Source organism: Podarcis cretensis (assembly GCF_951804945.1).
Source record: "Podarcis cretensis genome assembly, chromosome: 6".
Classification (NCBI taxonomy): Eukaryota; Metazoa; Chordata; class Lepidosauria; order Squamata; family Lacertidae; genus Podarcis; species Podarcis cretensis.
In genome coordinates this window covers 62,744,990-62,770,991 of record NC_137175.1, presented here as the reverse complement: position 1 = coordinate 62,770,991, position 26,002 = coordinate 62,744,990, and the positions used below count along the sequence as shown (strand labels likewise).

General features: G+C 40.6%; 2 protein-coding genes across 2 annotated transcripts in view; one reads left to right on the top strand and one right to left on the bottom strand.

Annotated features, from left to right (window-relative positions):
* Positions 1–303: 303 nt before the first annotated feature.
* USP1 (ubiquitin specific peptidase 1) lies at positions 304–14,907 on the bottom strand. The gene is made up of 9 exons (XM_079982103.1): positions 13,873–14,907; positions 12,669–12,901; positions 11,019–11,148; positions 8,930–9,025; positions 7,931–8,091; positions 6,694–7,388; positions 5,354–5,524; positions 3,510–3,711; positions 304–1,365 (listed from the first exon to the last, which is right to left on the bottom strand). Exons 2-9 carry the CDS (start codon positions 12,836–12,838, stop codon positions 645–647), a joined length of 2,346 nt encoding a protein of 781 aa, XP_079838229.1. The 5' UTR covers positions 12,839–12,901; positions 13,873–14,907; the 3' UTR covers positions 304–644.
* A 685-nt stretch (positions 14,908–15,592) lies between these two features.
* KANK4 (KN motif and ankyrin repeat domains 4) overlaps positions 15,593–26,002 on the top strand; it is a 62,324-nt gene continuing 51,914 nt past the window's right edge. Inside the window, exons 1-2 of the mRNA XM_079982096.1 lie at positions 15,593–15,995; positions 24,253–24,320. The gene's annotated coding sequence lies outside the window, so the exon portion shown is untranslated. The remainder of the gene's footprint in view (positions 15,996–24,252; positions 24,321–26,002) is intronic.

Genomic DNA, 26,002 nt, shown 5'->3' with positions numbered 1-26,002 from the left:
CCCTTATGCAACCCATGCCTAAAATGTGAAGTGGTCCTTAGAAACTGGAACCCTCTGTATTGGTACCTAGCTATGCTTATCTTTTAAAGAATAATTGCAGTAGTTTAAATATTTATACTAAAATAGCGTAACCTGAACTCAGAAATAAAACTGAAACACCAAGTCATGTATGCATTCCTACCTTGAAACTGAGATGAGCATCCCACCACATATTTTGACTATATGAGGAACAATGGAGAAGGGTAAGGGCACAAAAGAAGCAATTACTTCAGGTCCTATGGCTTTAGAAATAAAGAAAAAATATTTTTTGTTTGCAAAAGCAACTGGATTTATTTATATCAACTATACACTCTAGAATATGAGTACAAATAACTTTATTTTTAAAGAGAACGAAGATGAGTAGTGTGACGAAATTAGAACCACCTTTAAATGCTACTGTGCTCTTAAAGCATTTTATTCAACAGACTATATATACAGGTTTGTATTGCTATGATCTGTATATAATCTATAAAGATAATTACCCACTTTAAAAAAATCATCTCATTTTTACAGAATCTTAAGTCTGGTGAATCATTCTGTAGCTTCATAGGTGCTCTTCAGTGCTGATCAGATGCTAAACTTATTTACATAGTTAAAATACAACCTCACTCTACAATTTTCTTATAAAACAGCAGGTAAGGAGTAGATGTAGATGAGGAAATGGGGGACAGAAGGTTGAGAAAGTCTTTTTCCTCTGTAACTTTCACTTCGGAATCATCAAAAAGTAGCCATTTCCCCTCATACTCTTTCAAGCTCTGCATTATATGCATTGCTTTATTTTCTAGTCCAATAGCAGGATCAGTTTGCTCACAGCGTTCAAACTCCGCAACTCCTTTAGCATGGCTATGGTCTGCATTTTTAGTTTCAGTGACTATGTTAGCCATCATCTCAGAATGGGTTGCTTTGTTGCTTGGCAAATCACAGTTCAGCTTGCTTTTTTGTCCTCCAAGAAGCCCCACAGCTTCTATATTCTTTTTGTTCAGTCCTTTGTTAGGCTGAGCACTTCCACTGACTCTAAAGGAGACCTCACCATCGTCATAGTCCTCAGTGACAGCTCTTGCTTCTTGTTCATTCAGTGGCTCTGGGTGAATTTTACAAAATGGATCACTTATTAAATTGTCCTTGTCCAATTCCAAGCTATCCAAATTTGTAATTTTAACAGAGGCTGTGTAGTGCCCACTGCTGATTGTAATACCACTGTGCATCACTACAGCAAACAGTCCATATATTTCGTTGCCTGGGTTTATGCTCCAGTCATCCAAAGACAGCTTGAGAGGTGTCTGTAAAGGAGTATTTATCTTAGACAGCCCACCGTAACAATCAAACCTTGGGGAGAAATGTAATAAATAGATTATGTTGTCACTTTGCACTGCTCCTTTAAAAAATAAAACTTTTAAATTTTAAAATTCAGCTAGTTTGCTTTCCTGTTGCTCTAGGATATCAGTCACTCTTAAACTTGGATTCTCTTAAATTTGCATTATCACCAAGTAATACTGCAAACATTGAGCCAAAATGAGGTACTCTAGTGCTTAGCTTTTAGATCTCCAACAAATTAAGATACTGTACTTAATTTCTTGCTGTAACAAATCAAGTGACTGAACAACAGCAACTTTTTTCATTTTTTTAACTATTACAAAGAAATTTTTTTTTTTTTGACAATTAGGTATTTCAAAAGACAGCCCAATAGGTAAGCAATTTGCATAGGTATTTCTGAATAAGCACTACAACAAGACACCAGCTAATTTCCCCCCATGTCTTTGCACTTACAAACTGTAAAATAATTTCATGTTTCGCAACAGTGAAATTCATATTGGGGACAGTTGAGAGAATCCACTCAGTAGATAATTCAATTTCAGATATGCCTTTAATTTACACTTAAACTTCCAGTAAAATAACAGCAGGAACTGTTGGTTGCCTTGTTTTTATTACAATCCACTGGTTTTTGCCTGAGGTATCTAATGTTTGAAAGCTTACAAAAGATAGTCTGTAATTATATGCTGATTGGTGTTTAAATAGCAAGAAAAGCCATACAATAGTGGAAAATTAAGAACAGGGTTTATTTGGCAATATATTTTATGCATTATGAACATGACCTAAATAATTATAATGTGGGACTACAGTGGAAGAGATACTTGTTTTAAAATATTTGTTAAGACCTTCCATAAGATATAAGAAACAGTGGGAAGAATAGGATACATATTCTAACACACATTTATTAGTAGATAGATCTTAATCATTTAAGTCTTTTGAGAGTTTGCAACTGGTGAAAAAAATAATGGTAAATAAGCCAAGACAATTGATTCTCACCGTGCCTAGAAGCAATAAAGGAAGTTACCCAGCAGTCTCTCCTGGCTAATGGGGTGCTTGCTAGTTTAGGCACACTCGCATAAAATACTATTATTGTACTATTGCCTAATTTATTTTTATTTCTCTAGACAACTGTCCACTTTGTAGTATTTAGGTCTGCTTTAGCACAGTCTACCTGTTGAAGAAAATATTCATCACCAGGTGAGTAGAATTTAATATTGGCTGCTTTCCCAACAAAGCGTGAGTTACAAGAAAGTACTTGACTGTGACCAAAGTAATGACAATGAAGCACATGACTTTTATTTTAGAAGGAGGATTTTGCTTAAAGGTACATGCACACTAAGGGAGCAATCCTCTGGAAGCACGCTGATGTAAATTAAGCCACTGTAAAATTACAGCAGATACAAACTCCATTAAGCAGCAGTGCTGCTACTGCCAAACCTGGTTGAGGGAAAACAAGCCTTTTAAAAATAAGTGTTCTACACTAGGTTGCCAGGTCATGTGACTGAGCTGGATGAGCTTAAAATCCAGCCTTCCCTAGTCCTGCCCCACTACACCCCGTTTTGAGGACTAACACCAGCTTCAGCTTAGGTGGGTTAATCAACTTACACCTTCATATCTTTGGCTAAACTAGGATTGGGAGATCCACTGCATCCTGAGCTGCTTGTCCTGGCAGATCTTGCCATAGGAGGGATATTTGCATGCATACAATTTGGAATGAGCTGGAAACTTTTAACACCCCATATGGTCGGACTAATTTTTTTTATTTATTTCAAAAGTAGTAGCAAGAACAAATAATTTTAGGCACACCATTTCTGGAAGTCTTTGTGTACCTATATGTATCTGCCCTCCCTGCGTTCAGAAACACTGATCACACAAGATCCCCATGAGTGTATATCTTTGTTGTCAAGGATGTAAGAAGCTGCAGGATATGTCCCACTGCTCTCTCTCCCTTCATGCTTAGAGGAACTGAGCTACTGTGCAAATTCCATGGGAAGCACAATCTCAACAGTATATTTTGGGATACCTAACAATATAGTTCATGCCCTTCTTTCCAGAAGTTAAATTCACTTGATGTGGGTTCCATTTTATTGTTTTAAATTTGTGCAAAGTTTTACTTCCAGTAGTCAGGTTGTTCAATGTGGTTTATTCACTATACTCACTCTAATCCTCTAGCCGCGAAGCACTTCAAGTGGATGGTTATAACTTCAGGCATTTTGTCAAATAGAAGACTGCGTTCAGCTTCTGTGTAATGACGACAGTTTTCACAGAAATATTTATCTTCTCCCACAATCCTCTCCACTGAAGCAAACTGGGAAATTGCCCACTTCAGAGTCTTCACTTCTGTTTTGGGATCTGGAGAAACTACAAAAGAAAGTTGCTTATATTTAGTTTGCCCAATACTGTAAGCAGTTAAATACAAATCAGGTTGTTGACCACAATAATATGAGTGCAGGACATGTGAGTAATTTTTTTTTAAAGTGCCAAAATCCTAGAGAATTACACACCGAATTACACATCAGGGTTCCAAAACTTATGCTCTGCTGTGATCTCATGACTCTCCAAAGCCAATTCCTAATCTCCATACTTCAGCACAACCAAACAGAAGGCAGTTTCTTTAAGGTGGGGAAGGGGTTTAACACCATCCTAGAAACCTGCAGAATCCTAGAGCCATGCACCCTTCCATATAACTAAGACCTGTATTATAGGAAGTATCTGTCTTGCGTAGATTGCCATGCTTCATTTCAGCACGTTACAAACTGGTATGACCACACATTTCTAACCAACCAGAATGGGGACATTTTATAGCAGGCATAGGCAAACTCAGCCCTCCAGATGTTTTGGGACTACAACTACCATCCCTAGCTAACAGGACCAGTGGTCAGGGATGATGGGAAATGTAGTCTCAAAACATCTGGAGGGCAGAGTTTGCCTATGCCTGTTTTATAGGATAACAATATTCACCAACTGAAATACCATACTGAGCACATTCACATCAACCACCCCTCTGGCACACACCTATTTCTTCTCTCAGAAGGTTTGATCAGTGTGGTGCAACTGCAAAAAGGCTACTGCAATTTTGGGGCTGTATTCAAAGAATCTTAGTTTCTAAATAACAGTACCTTGGATGTACAGAATAAGGTGACACTATGTCCAGTTTTGGGTGTTGTCCTTTTAAAGGGCATATAAACAAATTGGAATTGGTTCAGTGGAGGATAATGAAATATGGAAAACAAGGCCTATGAGAAAAAGTTGGAGAAACTAGGTATGTTTCACCTGGAAAAAAGACATATTTATTTAGAAAACTTATGCCGTACCCTTCCAATGCATCTGCATCTTCCAAGGTAGCTTATATTTTATTAATGCCATGAAAAAAATTAAAAAGCACAGAAATGCAACCAAATCAGTAGATGAAAACATTCTAAGAAAAATGTAACAAACCAACCAGATACTTGTAGGGCTGTCATACAGAAGAGGGCAAATACTTGTTTCCTAAAGTAGTGACCTTAAGTTACAAGAGTTACTGTACATTAAGTTTGACAGTGGAACAAAATTACTGGGAAGGGGCCCTTGCTCTTGGGAGCTGAATAGCAATCTCTGCTGGGGGAAAGCTGTAACTCTGAATTTCCTTCATCTAGCAGATCTACAGCACAGAAGGGGAACTCCAGCACATGGGCCTGATTAGGCCCAGCAGGGATCCTAACTTCACTCACAATACTGTTTTCCCCATACCATGCCCACCTGCCCCACCCTTGGCATCAAGTGTAAGCTGGGAAAAAGCTGTTTCCAAGAAAATGGTTGCATATGTATTTTAAAAGGTGTTGTCTGTCAGCACCCATCAGGTGACAAGTTGTCAGGATAGAACTTAAAAAGAAATAATAAAACTATATATAGAAATGTACACCCAGAATTTAACTACAGTTGGCAAGGAAAGTATGCATACTCCTACCAAACACAGGCATGTGAATCAGAGGCATACTTAAAATTTACTGTGGTTTATACTTACTTTCAGAATTCTCTTCCGTTTTTGAGAGCTCTTCTTTTTGCACTGGCACACTAATATCTTGAAAGTCTTCTCTTCTCTCAGTGAAACTCTCACACTCTAAACATCGTGTTCGTAACACCAACTGACCCTGGAAGAGTCTCTCCACTAAATCGAAGACAGCTAACTCTGAACCTAAGGTAAAGCACATACCAGATTAGCTTAAACTCTTTTCCTGAATAGGTATTATCAGAGTTCTCTGAATTTCATCATCTTACTGCAGCTCCTCATACTGCATATGACACTACTCTGCCAAATCCCATATCTTTGAGCAGCTGAAACAGCAAGAGGAAATGTTCCAAAGTATAGTTCAAAAACTGTATGCCAAGGCAGGAAGTTCCATCCACAGCTCTTTGGATCTCTTTAGATCCCACTCCACATGAGCTATGTAGTTCTTATTAGGAACTTCAATTATTAGGCACTACACTGGGGGTACATTCTTGATATTGAACCCGCTAATGACATTGCAGCTCTATCTTTTAGATGGAACCAGCACACCCCTAAGCATGTTTACTCAAAAAGGAGTATGAGAAGAAGAAACATTCATTATGTAGGAAACAGTTTTCCATAGGGCAAGATAAAAGATCCCTTAGCATACAGGCTTAACCATTCCAGGCAGCTTCTTACATCTAAAGAAGAACTTTACCAATCTACCCCTATAAAGAAATCCCAGTATTTACAGTTTTTGTTTTAAAAAATACTAAAACTATTGATTTAATTTTCATTAAGTTAAATCCAGAAGTATTAGAAATGTTAAAACACTGACCTTCTCTGTATTACATTTTGGCTTGTTATATTTGCCAACTCAGATCTACTTAACCCAGCCCTGCAATATGCCACTGTTCTGCTTGCTTAGGGCAAGTATCAGCCATCTTTGCTTTGCCCTACAAGAAAGCTACACTCCTAGAACTAAACATCTATCTCAATCTCTTTCCACCCTGTGTCCCACCATGCATAGTTAATGTCAGGAGAAAGTGAGATACAAAACCCAGCCACGAAACACGATTGGGTTAGTAGTCTTGCTCCTAGGTTTACAGCGCTATCCTAAAATGTTTACTCAGAAGTAAGCCCACTGAGTTAAATGATGTTTATTTCCTAGTATATAACATACAACTGTAGTCTTAATAAGCCACAAAACATGTACAGCCCTCATAGCTTGACTGTGGTAAAAAAAGAAAAAGAGCCAAGCCAAGGAGGCAATTCATGTGACTTGTTCCATCTCTTCTACCACTATGAAAACACAAAAATGTGGCCAGGTGATCTCAGCAAACTGGGCATACACACAAGTTACTCATAAGGCTAACCTCTCTGGCATTGTTTTTCAATTTCTTTTTCGGCAGTGCTTTCAATAGATGATGGATCACAATAGTCTTCCGTTCCTTGGCTGCCATTTTCACACTTGCGGAAACTGTCTGTGAATCCAGAGTTTTCTATTTCTTTAACAGGCTCTTTGAACCCCAAGTTTGTTGTCAGCTTTCCCAAACTACAAAATTTGGACAGAATGCTAGGTTGCTTGCTTGAAGATTTTAACCAATTTAATCGAAGTCTGGATTTTTTATGGGTTGGTTTTGTATTTTCATTTTCAATGCAATGCTTAATGGTTGCTTCAGATTGATTTTCTAGTTTTTCCTCCAGGGCTTTTCTCTTTGACCTGGTCCGTCTCTGATTCTCTTCTATTCCATTTTTTTCTTTGGAAACTTTGGATTTTTTCTTTTCATTCCCATCCTCTGTATCATTTTTTCTTTTTGCATTTCCGTTAGTTTTATCTTCACCGTCAATAGCTTGGTCAGAGATCAAACTGACATCTTCCTCAACAATACCAGTACTGCCAATATCCTGATTAGTAGTTTTCTTTAGTTCAGCTGTGGGCTCTTCTAGTGATCTGGGTTTCAGTTGTTCCTTCAACAGCTGACATGTTTCTTGGATATGTCCCAATATACACTGCAATACTTCTTGGGCATCATGTTGCAAGTATCCCTCATACATGGGGTTCAGTTCCCTTAAAATAAAAATGCAACACATTACCTAATATACACAGTCAAAAAATAGCTTAATGACACAATTTAGACAGGGATTCATGAGCATAACCAAATTTGGCAGGTGCCCTTCTTGGTAACACATTTTAAGTACAATTCAAGTTACTACGCTATGTTTGGGGGATCCAAAAATAAAATGAGGTGGTAGATGTTCAGCTTCATGAAGTTGCTCAGTTTTGCAGGCTATTATTTATTTAGAATTATGGAGATATACTTTTGTAAAAACTGGTATATTACAGATAATTTATTATTTTTGCCTATCAGTCATTTAAATTTGACTGATATGAGAGATTACAGAACAGGTTCAAACTCTAATCTGCACTGTTGATGAGCTACCTCACATTATCAAGTGACTAGAAATGAACACATCTACTGTAAGAAGGAGCTGGAGAACATATTTGTGAATAGGAATAATTCAATAAACTTAAAAGGCTGTCTTCCTGTAGCAAATTACAAGATTCCATATCATTTGCTTCAGAAATAGTTAGAAACACATCTTTTGTACCTAAGCGTATTTAGTAGTCTTCTTGGCTGAGTTGCAAGTTCATCTGTGTATTTATCAGAATTTAAGAGAAAGCTGGCCTGAAGCTGTTCAACTGAAACAATCAAGGAGTGTAAACTGCAGACCAATTCATAGCTTGCAAGAGAATCTTCTTTAATTTCCCCCTATAAAGACAGAGAAAATAAGTGTTTGCATTTGGAAGTTAATTTTCTTGCCTTCTTTTTAGCTAGTTACATAATTTTATAATCCTTTTTCATAATATTGATGTGTTTACTTTCATTTTGCATATCAGCTCAAGCTATTATGATTCTATGATACAAAATTTCAAATGTATAAATGTTATCATCATTGTACCGGTATTAGGTTGTTATTTACTTAATGCCAAAGACTAAAGTCAATTAAATGACCCTTTTACTGTCTGAAAGTGACTATAGAACTACCCTAACAAACGTATCTTTATTGTGCTTCAGTCCTAATTCTATGCCATACCATATAAAAAGATACCATATAAGGCATCATCTGTCTATCCTGGAAGACATTTGACTAGTTCTAAAACAAGGGTGAGGAACTACCAGCATGCAGATGTCCTACTTTGACCCACAAGGTCATTTCCTGCAAACCATGTCCGCCTGCCCCACATCTGACATCACATAAGACACCAGGTATAGACAGCTACTATTGAACGATCAGGATCTTAAAGTGAGTTCCCCAAAACGCCTTTGCAAGCAGGGCTGCCTGTTAGCATCAATAAGCTGATGGAGGTGACTTCCCACCCACCTTCCAGCCTTATAGCAAGTAGTTTCAATGCAAACTGGTTTGTGCTAATGGGGCAAGCACCTCTAAAGGCATGCGGAGTCTAAATTACCCTGCTACAGAAGTGACATCTTTCATAATAAACTTTCTTCCAAAGGAAGGAGCAAAAGTGATTTGTTTATATTGAACCCATGATATACTAACTTTTGTTATGTACAATATGCCCAATAATAGACAATATGTTCTCACCTTATCAGTGTCACCTTTTAAGCTTTCCTTCTTGTTTGTAATTATATTAAATAGTTGTTTCACTCCAGTCTTAAAGCCAGGGCAAAAATAAAGCACCTAAAATAGGAACAAGACATGCAGTACAATGAAGGAAAACAGAATTTGTGAAACACATATTTAGCTATATATTTGTGTGATGTAGCAGAATGAGTATTTCACTTAGATCAGGGAGGCCTGCTTTCAAATCCCTGCTAAGTCATGAAGGACACTAGTTGACCTTGGACCAACCGCTAGATGGCCTGATTCACAAAAATCATATCCTGGCTTATGGGTGTATATAACACCTTTGCAACCAAGCCAAGATAATAAGCTAACTTCAAACCATAGCTTAATATCTCACAAGTCATTAACCATAGGTTTCCAGGCTCATGTATAACAGAAATCTATTTTTATAAACAGAATATTGAACTGCTTAGCCATTTGCTGAGTGGGTAGAACAAAAGGGCATGGAAGGGTTATGCCACTCATTAATAAACTAGCTTATTAAGCCATTGATTTGATTGTGTAGTTTGACCCAATCTTGCAGAAAAAGCAAGATAATAAATGTAGTAATAATAAACCCAGTGCATATGCCACTTTTGAGTTCCTTGGAGGGATGGGATACAAATTTAGAAGTTGGCATCAACAGATGTAATTGTAGATAAACAGAAGTGAATAAATAAGTCTAAATATATATCTGTTACAAAATAAAACAGGACCAAACTGTCAAGATAAATCTTAAACCTATGTCTCTATGATGAACAAGTGTCAGGCCTTAATAAATTGCTGAGTATATAAGGTGTTAATAGTAAAAGACAAGTGGTCATAACTATATCTGATTATTCTGAAATCTGATTAGTCATACCTCAGGCTGAAGTAGCTTTGGGATGAATATTTTCGGGTTGCACTCTGCGGCGACCCGGAAGTAATGGAGTGCATTACTTCCGGATTTCGCCGCTCACGCAGACGATCAAAATGACGTCACGCGCATGCGCGGAAGCAGCGAAATGCGACCTGCGCACTCGCACCTTACGTTTACTTCAGGATACGAACGGGGCTTCAGAACGGATCCCGTTCTTATCTAGAGGTACCACTGTATACTGTTATTTTTTTTAAGTGTTTTACAGTACATTGGTTCTTAAGAACTTTCCCCCTGCCCCACTGTTTCATTCATGTTGTTTGAGTATTATTTCTAAATGCCATATACTGACTTCAAAGTTCTCATATTATTTTTATTTTTTTAAGGCTACATCCGTTACAAAAAAACAAACTCAAACAGAAATAAAGCTATGCTACATAGCTTGTGTATCCAAGTTTTCTCAATCATTCTGCTTTGATTTTGGAACTCCAATCTCCTGACAAGGCCTGGTTATCAATAGGCAGGTGAAACTGTTTTGATCTAGCAGACGTTTGGACAAAGGAGGCATAGTGGGTCAAGCTACTGCAGGTTTTATCAGTGCTATGGTTTTACTGTTGTTTTCATGTTTAGTTTTCCTTGTTTTCCCTTTGAGCTAGGTAAAGCAAGTATTTTTAAAGCACTTCCTCTGAAAATGTGAAGTTAAAAGAGAATGGCGTGACTTTTGATGGATTATACTCATAGTACAGCCTCTTCAAATACACCTCATTTTAATATTTAGCAAACCATACTAAGAAAACAATATCCTAGAGCCTGCCACATACCTTCAATGTTTGTACAATGTATTTGTTACACAACGTATGTCCATCAGGACATAAGATGGAAAAGGATGATTATAACAAAAAGCAAATTGCGCAACTTATGAGTATGTGCTGAAACCTGGTCAGTGCCTGCACGGGAGACCTCCTGGGAACCACCAGTATGCTGCCGTGGGTTCCATGACAAAAGATGGAATATATATGGAATGAAATAAATTTTAATATTGTGCAATGGGTCTCCAATAAGAGAAAAGGTAAAAATCTTGCTCTACAGCCTCCTTCCTGTTGCCTCCTTCATGCAGCACACATAAATACCTACCAAGTAAGCTTTTAATTCCCTTAATTCACACAAAATTACTTTAGACAACACTATATTTTTAACCTGTTATGAACTTACCTGAAGTATACTGTTAAGATAACACGTGTTACCAAGATTGTTCAAGCCCACGAAAGGTAGCATGTTGTCTTTCTTCTCACAGCAGATAGGCGACGGTGAAAGTGGCTGTGTTGCAGGAACTACCTGGTCACTGTCATACAAAAAAAGATATTTTATTCCAAAATACACATGTGCAATATGTCTTCTAAATTTAGAAATTTACCTATTACTAAAATACTGTTTCTTAATCCCTGCTGTATGTAGTAAGGTAAAAGGTAAAGGACCCCATGACAGTTAAGTCCAGTTAAAGGCAACTATGGGGTTGCGGTGCTCATCTCGCTTTCAGGCCGAGGGAGCCGGCGTTTGTCCACAGACAGCTTTCTGGGTCATGTGGCCAGCATGACTAAAACACTTCTGGCACAACAGAACACGGAAACCAGAGCGCACGAAAACACTGTTTACCTTCCTGCCGCAAAGGTACCTATTTATCTACTCGCACTGGTATGCTTTCGAACTGCTAAGTTGGCAGGAGCTGGGACAGAGCAAGGTCTATACCACTGAGCCTCTTGGGCTTGCTGATCTGTAGGTTGGCGGTTTGAATGCCCACGACAGGGTGAGCTCTATGTAGTACCACTATTGAGGTACCTCATAAAAATCACACTCCAAAAATAATGAATTAGCCATCTCTAACTGTACAATAAGATAATTAAAGTACAACAATTATAAGTACAAAAATGGTATTGATAGCTCTTGTGTTTTCCTTGACAACATAACAGATTTCTTTCTGGCCAGGAATTCTTCAACGGCTAAAGTATTATTATCCCACAGAAGCTCCTGTTTTCACAGGAGTATTAGGCCAACAATATACTGTATGGCCATAATTAGACCAGGATTTAAAGTTTATTCCCAGTGCAGCCTATTGAATTAGTTTTTCATTTAATCTTTAAAAATAAATAAATTCTCGTATGGAAACAAACTGCTAAAGTGTAAGAAACCTGTAATCAAGAATGAAGGTGTGCAGCACAATCTTGTGTGTAGAAGTTAATCACACAGAATACAGTAGTTCTTACTTCCCATTACATATTCTTAGGCCTGTATCCTTTAAAACCTTTCTACCAAATTTAATGTTTTAAACAAACAGTTCACTTTTTGTTATTCCACCCAAAGCAGGCTATGTAGGGTACTCTCTATCCAACTCTGCTAAGTCCTTTGAAAGAAAGAAGTTCAAGGTCTAGTACATTCCTAAATCTCTTCCACTGGGCTCAATGGAGTTTTGAAAACTTAAACTTGGGTTGTATTATGCCTGTTCTACCCTCAATTAGCATAGAATGTATGTAATGCTACCAATATACAAAACAAATTGTCACCAAGATAGAATACCAGTAATCAAACTGATTTCAGTCATAATCCATTATGTTAACAGCCTACCATTAGCCTTCTGTTAGAAAACATTGAAAGCCAACTGAAGGCTGGGGTATACAAAAGCCAATGCAAATATGTGTAGTTACAGTAATTAAGCACAGCCAGTAAGATTTTGCATAACTGATATAGTAAGATACAGAACTTTAAGCATACACTGTAACACAAATATAGAAATGGAGATCCACCAAAATGCCTTTAAAAGTTCTCTGCACATTGTTATGAGTTACTGAAAAATAAACGCTTACATACATTTCAGAACATTCATATTCTGAAGTCTTTTGCTCATTTTCTGCCGATTCTGCAAAATCCAGAGCTCTTTTTGTTTCCCTTTTCTGAAAGAACTTCAGTGAAAGTCTGCTTCTTTTCGTGGGGGTGCCTCTTGAAAGCCCGCTACTGTCACTGGGCAGCACGCCTGGCATTTTCCCCCCTCACCAGAGAACGCCGAGGGACGAACGCGACAAAACTGCAACCTGTAGTCATGCCTGTGAAAAGCATATAAAACACCACGTTTGTATGTTTTGTAAGCGGCAGCGTGTATTGTGACGACACAGCTTCACAAGAGCAACCGGAGCACACGCCGAAGTGGGCCGGGAAACACAACTGCGCTTTGATTAGCGCGCGATGTAACTCAAAGCTGCGACCGCTTAATACAAAGTTCCCTTTGACCTAGACATTAAAAGCCGGCATCTTCTGAACTTTTTTTTTTGGTTGTTAAGGAGAAGCGAAACAGTGCAGGAATCTGACGCTACCGGCCAGGGCGGAAATCCTATTTACTGGAGACTGAAGCCCCGGGTTAAGACTTAAGAACGTCGGGATGTCGTTACTTTTCCGGTACACAAACCCGCGGCATCTCCCCCTCCGCCCCGCCCTAAGATTTGAGGGCAGATCGAGAAACGAACCCCCCCCCAAAAAAATACTCTCGGCCCGTTACTTTCCTTGCTGCGACAAGGATGGAAACCGAAAGCCGAGAAAACCTTTCATAGGAAGGAAGCAGGCACGCTCCCCCTGCACAGACACCACGGGCGGAGCCAAGGGGAAGGGGGGGGGAGGGCAGCTGCCCGCCCCAAATCAATAAAAAATACTTAACTGAGGTTCCGCATCCCCCCCCCCCTTTCAACACGAAGCCTGGCTCCTCCCGTAACAAACCAAATAAAAAAAAACCGCAGCGGAGAGTTCCGTAGCGCGCCTTCCACTTCACAACTAAATTCCGCATCAAGGTTGAAAAGGAGGGAGAGCGAAATATTCCCTGAAGCTCCCCTCAGGCAGGCAGGGCTGCGGCTCAAAGCGCCAGAGAACCAGCGGCGGCCCGCAGTCCTTCCCTCGGAACCGCCCCCCCCCCGGGGAACGAGGCGGCGGTAAAGGCAGGCAGAGGTGGCCACCCGTCGCCTGGAAAGAAACGCGCGCCCCCGCCCGCCCGCCCGCTCATGCTGGCGCGGCCGCCGCATCTCCTCACCCGCCGCCGCTACGTCCTCTTGTCCTGGCCAGGTCCCCGTGGGCGAGGCGCGGGAGGCCGCTGCCCCGGAATAGCCCCTTCCCCAGCTGCTCTATAGACTGAGGGGATCTGGGGTCCCTCCAAGCTCAGTCACACACCCACCCGCCCACGACGGGAAACTTGGCGCGTTTTGCACACCGCCAGGACCCCTCGTTCCCCCACCGCGTTTCTCGCGCCGGGCGACTCGGGGGTTGTCCTGAACGGATGCCGGTTTGATAATACCCGCGGTCACCGCCCGCTGAGGTGGTGAAAAGTTCGGCAAACTGCCTCCCTAGATGGTTTGAGGCTCGACCCCGCTTCTGGTGAAAGCGAAATCGCTGCCTTCTTTTGGGCTCAGGCGGGTGGCTAGGACAGCTCGGAAGGGTCCTCGCGGAAACGCGCGCGTGCAACGGTAGAGGCCTGGCTGGAAAGCTTAAAGCCCGCCGCCAACAGGAGACGAATGGAAGAAAAGGAAATACGAATCGGGCCTCCCCCCCCCCCCGCTCCGTCGCTTGACCAATCGCGGCCTGCTTTGACTAGCCAATCACTTTACCTGCAAGGCCAGAAGAAAAGCAAAGTGCTGTTTTAAAAGTGACAGTGTAACGGTTGCTGGGACGCAGAGGCCTGAAGGAACGTAGGAGAGAAAAAAAGGCGCGAAAGGAGAAACTAGTGGAGTTCTAGATCTATTAAAAAAAGTGTAGACTCACACGCGCTGGCGATTTCCGTTTTGACTTTTAATGCTCGTTTTGGGCTTCTCGGAAGTGAAGGCGAGAAGTATCTGCATCAAGTTGACACAAGAACATCTTCAATGCAATTGACTACAGCAATTTGCTGCACCCTGGGGTGCTGGAAAGGCGAGCCAGTAATGATCAGAAAATAAGCAGCAGTGAGGAGCAGCTGGGAGTCACCAACTTGGCAAATCTGCTGCCCTACAAATGTTGCAACTCCTATCAGCCCCAGTCAACATCGCCAAATACCTGGCCTAAGGCTAAAATTACTCCTTCGCAACAGTTAAAAAAAGAGATCAAATACCTGGCCTAAGGCTAAAATTACTCCTTCGCAACAGTTAAAAAAAGAGATCAAATACCTGGCCTAAGGCTAAAATTGCTCCTTTGCAACAATTAAAAAAAGAGATCAAACCACTCTTTCCTTAACGAAAACTTGTGAAAGGAGGCTGACACATTGGTAGTAGTAAGACTGAAAGATCCCTGTGGGCTGGAATATAAAGGTAAAGGTAAAGGTACCCCTGCCCATACGGGCCAGTCTTGACAGACTCTGGGGTTGTGCGCCCATCTCACTTAAGAGGCCAGGGGCCAGCGCTGTCCGGAGACACTTCTGGGTCACGTGGCCAGCGTGACATCGCTGCTCTGGCGAGCCAGAGCCGCACACGGAAACGCCGTTTACCTTCCCGCTGGTAAGCGGTCCCTATTTATCTACTTGCACCCGGAGGTGCTTTCGAACTGCTAGGTTGGCAGGCGCTGGGACCGAGCAGCGGGAGCGCACCCCGCCGCAGGGATTCGAACCGCCGACCTTTCGATCGGCAAGTCCTAGGCGCTGAGGCTTTAACCCACAGCGCCACCTGCGTCCCGGGCTGGAATATGCCCTCTCATAAAACTGCTTTGGGGTCAGGGAAGAAAGAGGAAAACAGGATTAGGGTGATGGCTTTGATTATACAACTTGCCTCCAGTGCAGACAGCTTCTGCTATGATCAGCTTTGCAAGCCCTTCACCCAGCGTTGCCATTCTACCACCAGGGAGTCGGAGGGACTTCAACACTGTACTACTTTGCAGGATTGTTGTAAATTCCTCTTTCGGTCTCAGCAATTAATCTGCAGTATTAATCGGATTTTGTTCGGGACTAGCCATTCCCTCACAGATCTCCACATTCAGGCCCCAGCAATAGGGAGATAACAGTGTCCTGACCTGTATTTGCAGTTGGATTGGCAGGATGTTTTATAAGTGTTTAGAATCGAAGACCCACAACCTTCTCACCTTTTAGAAGATCAGCAATTTCCCATTTGAGTTATTTGAGAACTCTCAGATGGATGGCATTGGATCCCATATATCCAAGGATACCCTTCATCCCCTAAAGAAAATGAATGTACAGTAAGTCCCAATATTTCCCTTTCACAGCCTTTTGTGGGGAATGTCCAGTTGGTCATTTCTGTGCCATGTAGACTGTGCCATAGAAACTTTAGTGAGGAACGTTGCTGAGATAAACAGTTCATATAATAGGGGGAAGATCAACAGAATTGTTTGGTCAATATAGGTTCGGGTGGGAACTGATATCAGAATTGAATAGGAAAGCCTTTTCAAAAGGTAAATAGAAACTTATCAGATAACACTGCCTTATACTGTACTACAGTGGTACCTCAGGTTAAGTACTTAATTCGTTCCGGAGGTCCGTTCTTAACCTGAAACTGTTCTTAACCTGAAGCACCACTTTAGCTAATGGGGCCTCCCACTGCCACCACACGATTTCTGTTCTCACCCTGAAGCAAAGTTCTTAACCCAAGGTATTATTTCTGGGTTAGCGGAGTCTGTAACCTGAAGCGTATGTAACCTGAGGTACCACTGTATTTTCAAAATTTTGACTTGGGCTTGTATTTTGCCAAATCAAGGGATGGCAGGTGAATCTGATAACTGGAGCCTTTGGTCTAGGGCAGCCTTCCCCAACCTGGTGCCCTCCAGATGTCTTGGACTACAAGTCGCATCAACCTCAGCAAACTGGAGGGCACCAGGGTGAGGAAAGCTGCTCAGTGTTAGAACACATGATGTGTAGTCATAACCTGTTTTGTTCCATTTTATGCAAAACATGAATCTAATGGGCCCCTACTTTGGGTTGTTGTTTTCTTTGGGGGAGGGGGCGTCTTTTATGCCCCAGTCATTTCTGACAAGTGTAAACTCCAATATCATGCATTGAGAAAATAGTATATCCTTTGTGGCGGGTTCCTTGAATAGGAAGAATGGTACAGTATATGAAAGACAAAAAGGTAGAAACTAGATATGGGAGTGTGTTTAAACAGATCTTCCCTGTCTCCACTAGATGGTGCTCATATTGTGTGTGTACTGTATTTAAAACACAGCAGCCAGAATTATCACACTATGTTCCTCAGCTTACTATTACAGTGGTACCTCTGGATACAAACAGGATCCGTTCCGGAGCCCCGTTCGCATCCTGAAGTAAATATAAGACGCATCTGCGCGGGTTGCATTTCGCCACTTCCGCGCATGTGCGGGACGTAATTTTGAGTGTCTGCACATGCGCGAGCGGTGAAACCCAGAAGTAATGTGCTCCATTACTTCTGGGTCGCCGCGGAGCGCAACCCAAAAATATTCATCCCAAAGCTACTTCAACCCGAGGTATGACTGCATTATTTTTTTACTGGAACTAAACGTTGGGGAACAGAGAAAGTTGAAAGGGGGTATCTACCCTGCGTCCCAGGACTTATTTTCTTTTTTCTCATTCATACCTAACATACACTGACAGCATAGATCACAACCTTGGATGAGCACCTGAAACCCTCTGGAATTTTGCTACCATTCGGCATAGATTGGGAGTGGCATATAAACACTTGTATGGTTGAAACATAGGAATTCATTGTTTTTAAATGATACACTTGTGAGGGGATTGGGGTAGTCATACAAAGCTATTGTCTTCCAAAGCATCTACTCTATTCCCAACTCAAGAATGGAAAGTGAAATACTAGTGGACAACAAAAGAGGTTTAAAGACGCTCTCAAGGCACATCTAAAAAAATGTAACATAAGCACTGATAACTGGGAAACACTGGCCTGCAAGTCCTCCAATTGGAGAACAGCTTTTACCAAAGGTGTCATGGACTTCAAAGAAGCATGAACTCAGGGCAAAAAGGAGAAATGAGCTAAGAGGAAGGCACGTTTGGCAAACCCTCAACTCCTGCCTGGAAACCTATGCCCCTACTGTGGAAGGACGTGTGGATCTAGAATTGGCCTCCAGAGTCACTTATGGACTCACTGTTAAGACCATGTTCTTGGAGAACAATCTTACTTGGGTATGAGTGATCACCAAAGAAGGAGGGTAGTCATTAAAAAGTTATAGTATCAGAATCATTGCAGGGGACACAGGAGTGGTCAGTAAATGTAATTTTGGCATCACAATGGGGCAATCACATGAGAGCAATCAGAAAGAATAAATTTAATAGACAAGTTAGAGTGGGGGCCTTGGAGGGCCACAAAAAAAACTTGACATCACAGCATGGGACATATAGGAGCATTCAGCACATTAACAAAAACACAGACTTTTTTTGGAGTGCCTTTGGCATCACAGCATATAACCCACTGAAGCAGTTGCATTATTTATTAATTATTATTATTATTATTATTATTGCATTTTTAAAATGACAAATTGAGGAGTCACACAAAAAAACTTTTGGGACTAGATAGTCACAGGCTGTGCATTAGATACCCCTAGAATGTTAACTGGGGAAAACACTCTGTAAATAGTGAATTGGCCCTCTGGAGTTCTGGAAGAGATAAGTTATTCCTTTCAGAACATGGCTTGCTGAAGGTCTTCAGTGACTTCTCTGACATTTTGTGCTTTTAAAGAGTTCTACACAGCACAACAGAGTGATGAAATGGCACCTTTATTTTACAATAGAAAAAAGAACTAAATACAGTATTGTAAACCTGTCAAAGGCAAGACAAAGTGAACATCTGGGGAACACAGGCTTTTTCCATTTAAGATGGACCACACACACACACACACACACACACACACACATATCTTCAGAAGCCCTGAGTTATGTCTCCCCCCACTTTACTCATAAGATGGCTTTCATATTACACAGACATTGTTTCTTATAAGGGCTTCTGTTTTTTGCAACTCCTTTTCACTGACAGGATTTATATAAGGAAAATGAAATCCCCCATAAGATGAGGATGTAGCTTTGTAAATATTTCATATTCAATATGAAACAGATACATCAGATTCACATACCATCATGCTACACAATGTAAGACTGATCCTGAATGTCAATTTCATTTTTTAAATATAGAAGCCAAGAACTAAAATGTCAACTCAGTACATAACACTTACCTTGGGTGCGGTTTGTAGAAAAGGTAAATACTCAAAAAAAATGTAAATGTATATCAGGGATTTCTTGACCTTGTATTTGCAGTTTAGTTAGGAAAAAAGGTTCAAAGTAAAGCCTAAAACTTGCTTCAAGGTGATATACTTAAGAAGGTAGTACCAATGGTAATATATACAATTGTGTGCAATAGAGGTAGACATATCAATCTATTTCTGGTCTATGTTAGTTTCACATGTGTTCATTGCATGCATATATCTTATTCCAGAATCAATGGAGGCAGAGTATTTATATGTGGCCAACTACACATCACCCCAAAAGATGTAGTTTTGAATACAATTTGCATATACCAGTTTACTTATTGAGAGATGCAAATGCAGAAATAATTTCTGTAATAGAAACAGAGTCCATCTCACCATGACTGACAAGGAGACCTGCTCTGTTGGCTGCCCAGGTGCTAACCACTAAGGCTTCCCTTTTTATAATTATCTTTAAACCACATTTGGGCTAGAGAACCTTTCAAATAGAAAACTATCCCCAGACAGTCTTTCAAATAGAGGGCTTGTCCTATGTAAAAAAGATCATTTGGCTTTCCTAAGCCTAGCACACTAGAAGCTGCAGGACGGAGGTTTCAGTTAAAATATAAGAAAATATCAGCATTTTCAGATATGAAATTATTCCTGATAAAATATACATATAAGGTGGAATCCCATGTAGTGCTAAGTAACTCATTCTAACAGTGCAAGGATTTTTGCTTGTGTATCCCCTCAATCTGTTCTAGGAGTTCCCCTAACACTCTGAGGAGGGTGTGATGCATGTGTGGGGAGTCCCATTGCACAAGCAGAAATTGTGGCACAGCATCAGAAAGCAGGTGGTGGAGGGAGCAAACCTGCTTATGGTATGTGCAATGAAAAGTGTTTGGATGGATAAGATTAAACCAGCTCTAATTCTATAAACTTTATAACTGCAGTCTGCAAAAATAACTGCACTTGGAAAACCAAAAGCTCCCCATGTACTTTGCCAAAAATAACCACACACAGCACTTGAAAAGCACAGCTTTCCGGGAGGCAGAATCTTTAAGGAGCTGAAAGGAGTCTCCATTACAAAGCATTACCCCTGCAAGAGAGTCTCCTGCAACCTTTAGTTGTTTCTGTGCTTCACATAAACCATGGAAACTCCAGGCTATTTTAAATCCTACTTCGGCCCCAGGGTATTTCAACATTAAACCTATAAATCTAATAGGCTTCCTGCATTGTCAAAATTATGGTGCGAGTTTTGTGGACACTGTGCAAATTGTACACATACCATATGTTCCTTTATTAACCTCCCTTCTGAGGCCTCAACACTAGGTAGAGACCGCACAGCTGGAAAGACTGCAAAATGCTCTGATTTTCCTGAAGTGCCAGAGTGACAAAATCCATTTGTCTTTGGCAGAGTAGCCTAATTTCTGATCAAATGCCTTCAGATTATTTTGCTCCTAGAGTTCTGCTAATGCAGGAAGTTTTGTTTCATGTAATGGTCTACAATTTATAAGAAAAGAACCAGCTGTTAAATAGTATGCATGGTGGTAAAACAAAACAGTAAGGGCACTTGCCTAATTTGCAGTACTGTACCAATACTACAGAACAGCATTTTTCAAACTGGATAACTGCAAAATAAAAAGGTAAAGGGACCCCTGACCAGAAGGTCCAGTCGTGGCCGACTCTGGGGTTGCGGCTCTCATCTCGCTTTATTGGCCGAGGGAGCCAGCGTACAGCTTCCGGGTCATGTGGCTAGCATGACTAAGCCGCTTCTGGCGAACCAGAGCAGCGCACTGAAACGCCATTTACCTTCCCGCCAGAGCAGTACCTATTTATCTAGTTGCACTTTGATGTGCTTTCGAACTGCTAGATTGGCAGGAGCAGGGACTGAGCAACGGGAGCTCACCCCGTCGCGGGGATTCGAACCGCCGACCTTCTGATCGCCAAGTCCTAGGCTCTGTGGTTTAACCCACAGTGCAACCCGCGTCCCTAACTGCAGCATAGTCCTCGCATGAAAGTAAATTAGAGGCACACTTCAGTCTTACATCAATAAAAGATACACACATTTTCTCAGTAATCTCTCAAACGAATCAAGTGCATGATACCCAGGAATGGGCAAATAGTTATGTAGGTTTGGTTTCTCTGAGTTTTTCATTTTTCCCGCTTTGCAAAGTTTAGTTCTTCACATTTCTACATCAGTTTGAAAAGTGTTTTGATAAAAAGTCCTCGTGAAAATCCATCAGCATTTTAGTGTTGAATTTCTCCTGCCAGATGTCCAGAAAATAAACACCTGACTCTTAGAAGCCCCATATAGGGAAGTTTTCAATGGTTGGGGTTTTTTAAAAAATAATCTGTTGAAAGCTGCCCAGAGTGGCTGGGGCAGATGGTCAGCATATAAATATATAAATATATTAAATATAAATATATTATTTTTTTTATTATCACATTTTAGTATACAGTTTCCCCTAGTTTTTTAATGCATTTTTGTATGTTCCTCTCAATAATGCATGGATTTTGTTTCAGCCCTTACTCTGTTATATTCATTTTTGTACGCATTACTTTGCTGGAGGACTGTACAGTATTGCAAAATTCAGAGTGATGCAAATTTTGAGGGATAACTGTTTCAGTTTGCATATTGTTTCAGAAAGTGCAGATCAGGTAGGTTCACCCTTAGAAGCAAACTGAATTTCTCTCCCCACCCCCCATGACATGCTACTTAAGACTACAAACCTGGGAATAAAGGGCATAGGTCAATGGTAGAGCACATGCCCAGCATGCAAAAAAATCAATCTCTGACATCTCTAGGGAGGACTAGGAATGCCCCCCATCTGAAACCCTGAAGAGCTGCTGCTGGTCTGTGTTTACAATATTGAGCTAGATGGACCAATGATCTGCATTATACTAAGTCCCATTGAACTCAACTTCTGAATAGTCATGTATAGGATTGCTATAACAGCCGCCGACCCTTCAAGTTTCCCTATTTTCCAGGGACATCCCTGATTTAGAGAAGCTGTCCCGGTTTCTGATTTGATCCCAGAATCAGACCACTTTTCCTTGGGATGTCCCTATTTTCATTGGATAAATGTTGGAGGGTATGGAGTTTTCTGAGCCCTGAGCCATCTGAAGGCAATCCTGTATAGGGAAGTTTTTTAAGTGTTTTATTATGTTTTTATATAAGCTGGAAGCTGTACAAAGTGGCTGGGGCAACACAGTAAGATGTGCTGGTACAAATAGCAAAATTATCATTGTGGAATGGGATGTCCCATTTTCATTGGAGAAATGTTGGAGGGTACGCAGCCGTGAGCAGGATCTAAAGGGCTAGCGCATTATTCTAAGCCAGTGGACACCTCTTCCCTTAAACAACTTATCATCATCATCATCTGTTTGTTTATATTCCACTTTTCTACAAAACTGCCCAAAGCAGCTCACAACATATAAACAATAAAATTGATTCCAAGAATGTATTAGAAACAGAAGTACGTAAACATAGTATCAATAAATACAAAAAACCCAACCTGGATTTGTATAAAAACAATACAACACTAACGTAATTTAACAATTTAAACTAAACATAGTATAAAATAATACAAGCAAACTAACCCAATCGAATAGCTTGAACTAAACAGAAAAGATAACAAAAAAAATCGAGCACCACCATGTTTCAGAGAATGCAACTGCATTCAATGGTTTGGTTCCGAGATTCAATCTTATCCCCATGTAGTAGCAGAAACTGCTTCAGCAAGACCCTTCAGTTTTAAATGTAGTTTGTCATGTGGTGTTAGGGGCCGCTGTTTCAAAAGAAGCAAGTGAAAAGGCAACCTGGCTTAAGGAATTAGTTTTGGATCTTGGCCCACTGCCAGTCAGGGTTCTGCTTTCGGAGTGATAGAGATGCTTCTGGGATTCCCTACACACGACAGCTGAGCGTTCACAACGTGAAGAAATCCTGGTGCACCTTGACTCTTTATTGCCAGTAATAAGGAACATTTTTCTCTCTCCCATTTCTGGGCCTAGGATAGAAAGACCCCAGCAAATAATCATCTTAATGGGAAACAATTAATGGGAAACAGTAATAGCAGGAGTATTCCCCCCATTTCACTTTTGGAAATATGGCAACCCTAAGCAGGAGTCTCTACTAACACCAATTTGTTCTGCAGACAGAAGCACAAATCATCAAGTAAATAGTGTTGGCTGACCATAAACACATTTTTAATAATTTGAATAATATACGCTATCATTACTGTATTTTATTACTGGATTACTGTATTTTAATACTTTGTTGGAAGCCGCCCAGAGTGGCTGGGGAAACCCAGCCAGATGGGCGGGGTGTAAATAATAAATTGTTGTTGTTGTTGTTGTTGTTGTTGTTGTTGTTGTTATCATCATCATCTTTCTGAGTCCTCATATTTGAGACTGGTGAGAATTCCTCTATTAGAACAAAAATAAACATACCTGTCAACAATGACAAAAGATGCTGTTGGGAAAGGGACATCTAAAAAAACACACCTGGAACTACACTGGCATTTTGAAAGGAGGCCTAAGCAGAATTCACAGACAAATAAAACTTATTGTGGCCAATAGGGGGAAATGTATTTTTGCAGTGGTGGTTTTTTTTAGAAGGGTTATTATTTTTTATAACCTCCCTACTGCAGAAGGGTTGGGCTTGAGGCTACATTACAGTACTTAGGAATAAATGTCCTGCAGGTTTTAAATGCCAAGCATTTGTATAGTCAAGATCAGCAGAGAGGAAGAAAAACAAGTTGATTGCTGAATGCCTTTACTGTACAGTGGTACCTCGGGTTACAGATGCTTCAGGTTACAGACTCCGCTAACCCAGAAATAGTACCCTGGGTTAAGAACTTTGCTTCAGGATGAGAACAGAAATTGTGTGGTGACGCAGCGGAAGGCCCCATTAGCTAAAGTGGTACCTCAGGTTAAGAACAGTTTCAGGTTAAGAACGGACCTCCAGAACCTTACTTATTAGTGAAACTCCATTTTAGAAATTTGATGACATAATGAGGAGAGCCCATTGTCTGAGAAATTCTAATTTATGTTGGTGAGTGACAGAACAGAAGCTGAAGAAAAATCGATCTTGTGCAAGCATGTACCTGAGTTTGGGGCAACGGCTTTGTGTAAGGGGTACATGCTGTCTTTCATTCACTAAAGGGAATCTGACCTGAAGGAAAAGAAACACATTTCTAAATATATAATTGTTCAACTATGTATTATCCTGTGTGCTCTTGATTCTTGTTAACTTGTCTAATTTTCTTTTCCTCAGGAAACTTGCAAGTGTGATCCATTTCAGTAATGACAGAGAAGCTCGTTTGGAAGGGGCAATGACGTTAGGTGAGTTTTGCCACGATGAGTTGTCTGAACTGTCACATAGTAGTTGTCAGAGACTTAAGAACCTTAACAGTTCTCAGTACCAGTGGATGGTTCCCTGAATGGGAAATTCCCCAATAGGGCTGGAATCGGAGACAGTGCAGTGCAAGGACTGTGCTAGGTAAAATACAGCATTTTGCAGTTTGAATTTTGAGAAGAGGCAGCTGGAGTTAGCTAAACCGAGGTGTTGCAGCCTTGGAGAGGGCAGCAGCAGCAGCAGCTGCTCTCTGAGAATCATGCAGAATTAGCAGCTGTGTTGCCCGCTAAAGGAGCACCTGTCTGCCTCCACTGTGTTCTGCTTGTATATTTATAATTGGAAGGAATACTACAAAGGCACCATTTGTCTGCAGTGGTCTCGTGTCAAAATAAAAATGAATCCCATAGTGCTGCCCCTGGAACTTCTCACCATTCAAGGAAGCATGAGAAGACAGTAACACTAGTTTTTCCTTCTGCTATTTTTGTCACACATCTTTTTGCATTTGCTACTGTTATTCTCCATATATTTTATAAGTTTTTGGCTTTGTATTTATAAACTATATATAATGTAAAAAAGCACAAAGATAGGAAAGCATTGACCAAAGTATTGGTAGCTAGCCATGACTTTTAGACTAGGGGAGGAATGGGAAAGCTGTGGCCAGATGTTGTTGGGCTATAACTCCCATTATCCCCAATTATCGGCCATGCTTTATTCTCTAACAAGTACATTTAAGGTTGCAGCTCACAATGTGTCATCTTAAATGCATTTTAACTGGTGAAAGTTCTACTGAAATTAATAAATGTACTTCAGATTCTTCAGCCAATTCTGAACGGTACAGCCATGTGCTCAGTTTAATACATGCTCCTCATGAAATAGCTTTTTATAACAAATATAAATATCACTCTGTCTGGCTGAGGTACAGCATGCTGGTTTCTAATTTCTTTGAGACATCTATCAATAGCTACGTCGGCCTGCAAAATATTGCTTAATTTTTCATTCTGTTTTTAGGCGGAAATATGCACAGCCTTAATCTTAAACCTTTGCACGCTGAGCACCAGATGAAAATAAATTGCGAGCCAGAAAATGGAACTAAAACAAAGGCAATTGAAAATGACTTTGGGAGAAAAATAAACTCATTTTTCCTAAAAGAAGGATTTTAAAACATAGCATTGAAACACTTGCTCTGAATTAATCCCACTGAAGTAAATGCAAAAGTTTGGAGGCTGAGGGTTGCAAATACAGTTGTACCTCGGAAGTCCTGCAGCCAATCGGAAGCTGTGTCAGACATTTGGGTTCCAAAGAACGTTTGCAAACTGGAACACTCACTTCCAGGTTTGCCACGTTCAGGAGCCAAAACATTTGACTCGGTAGGCGTTTGGGATCCAAGGTACGACTGTATAGGAAAGAACCCTCACATTCCAGAGTTACACTGCATTCTTCTAAGTGCATAGCACTATTTGTATGTTGTTTACATGGCTGATGGCTGCATACATTACACATTTAAAGCAAACACCTCAAAAATCTTGGGAACTGTAGTTTAGGGGTGCTGATGACTCTGTGAGGGGTAAACTACAGTTCTTGGCATTCTTTTTCAGGGTAACATGTTTAAAAATATGGTGTATGCACATATAATGTGTGATGTATACACATTTGGTGTATACACACAACA

Coding starts and splice junctions, on each gene's coding strand:
- USP1 (XM_079982103.1), bottom strand. CDS start 12,838: ATGCCAGGCGTGCTGCCCAGTGACAGTAGCGGGCTTTCAAGAGGCACC. Junction 8,092..8,929: donor TAAAAGGTGACACTGATAAG/GTGAGAACATAT, acceptor CTGTCTTTATAG/GGGGAAATTAAAGAAGATTC. Junction 3,712..5,353: donor AACGGAAGAGAATTCTGAAA/GTAAGTATAAAC, acceptor TTTCTTTTGTAG/TTTCTCCAGATCCCAAAACA.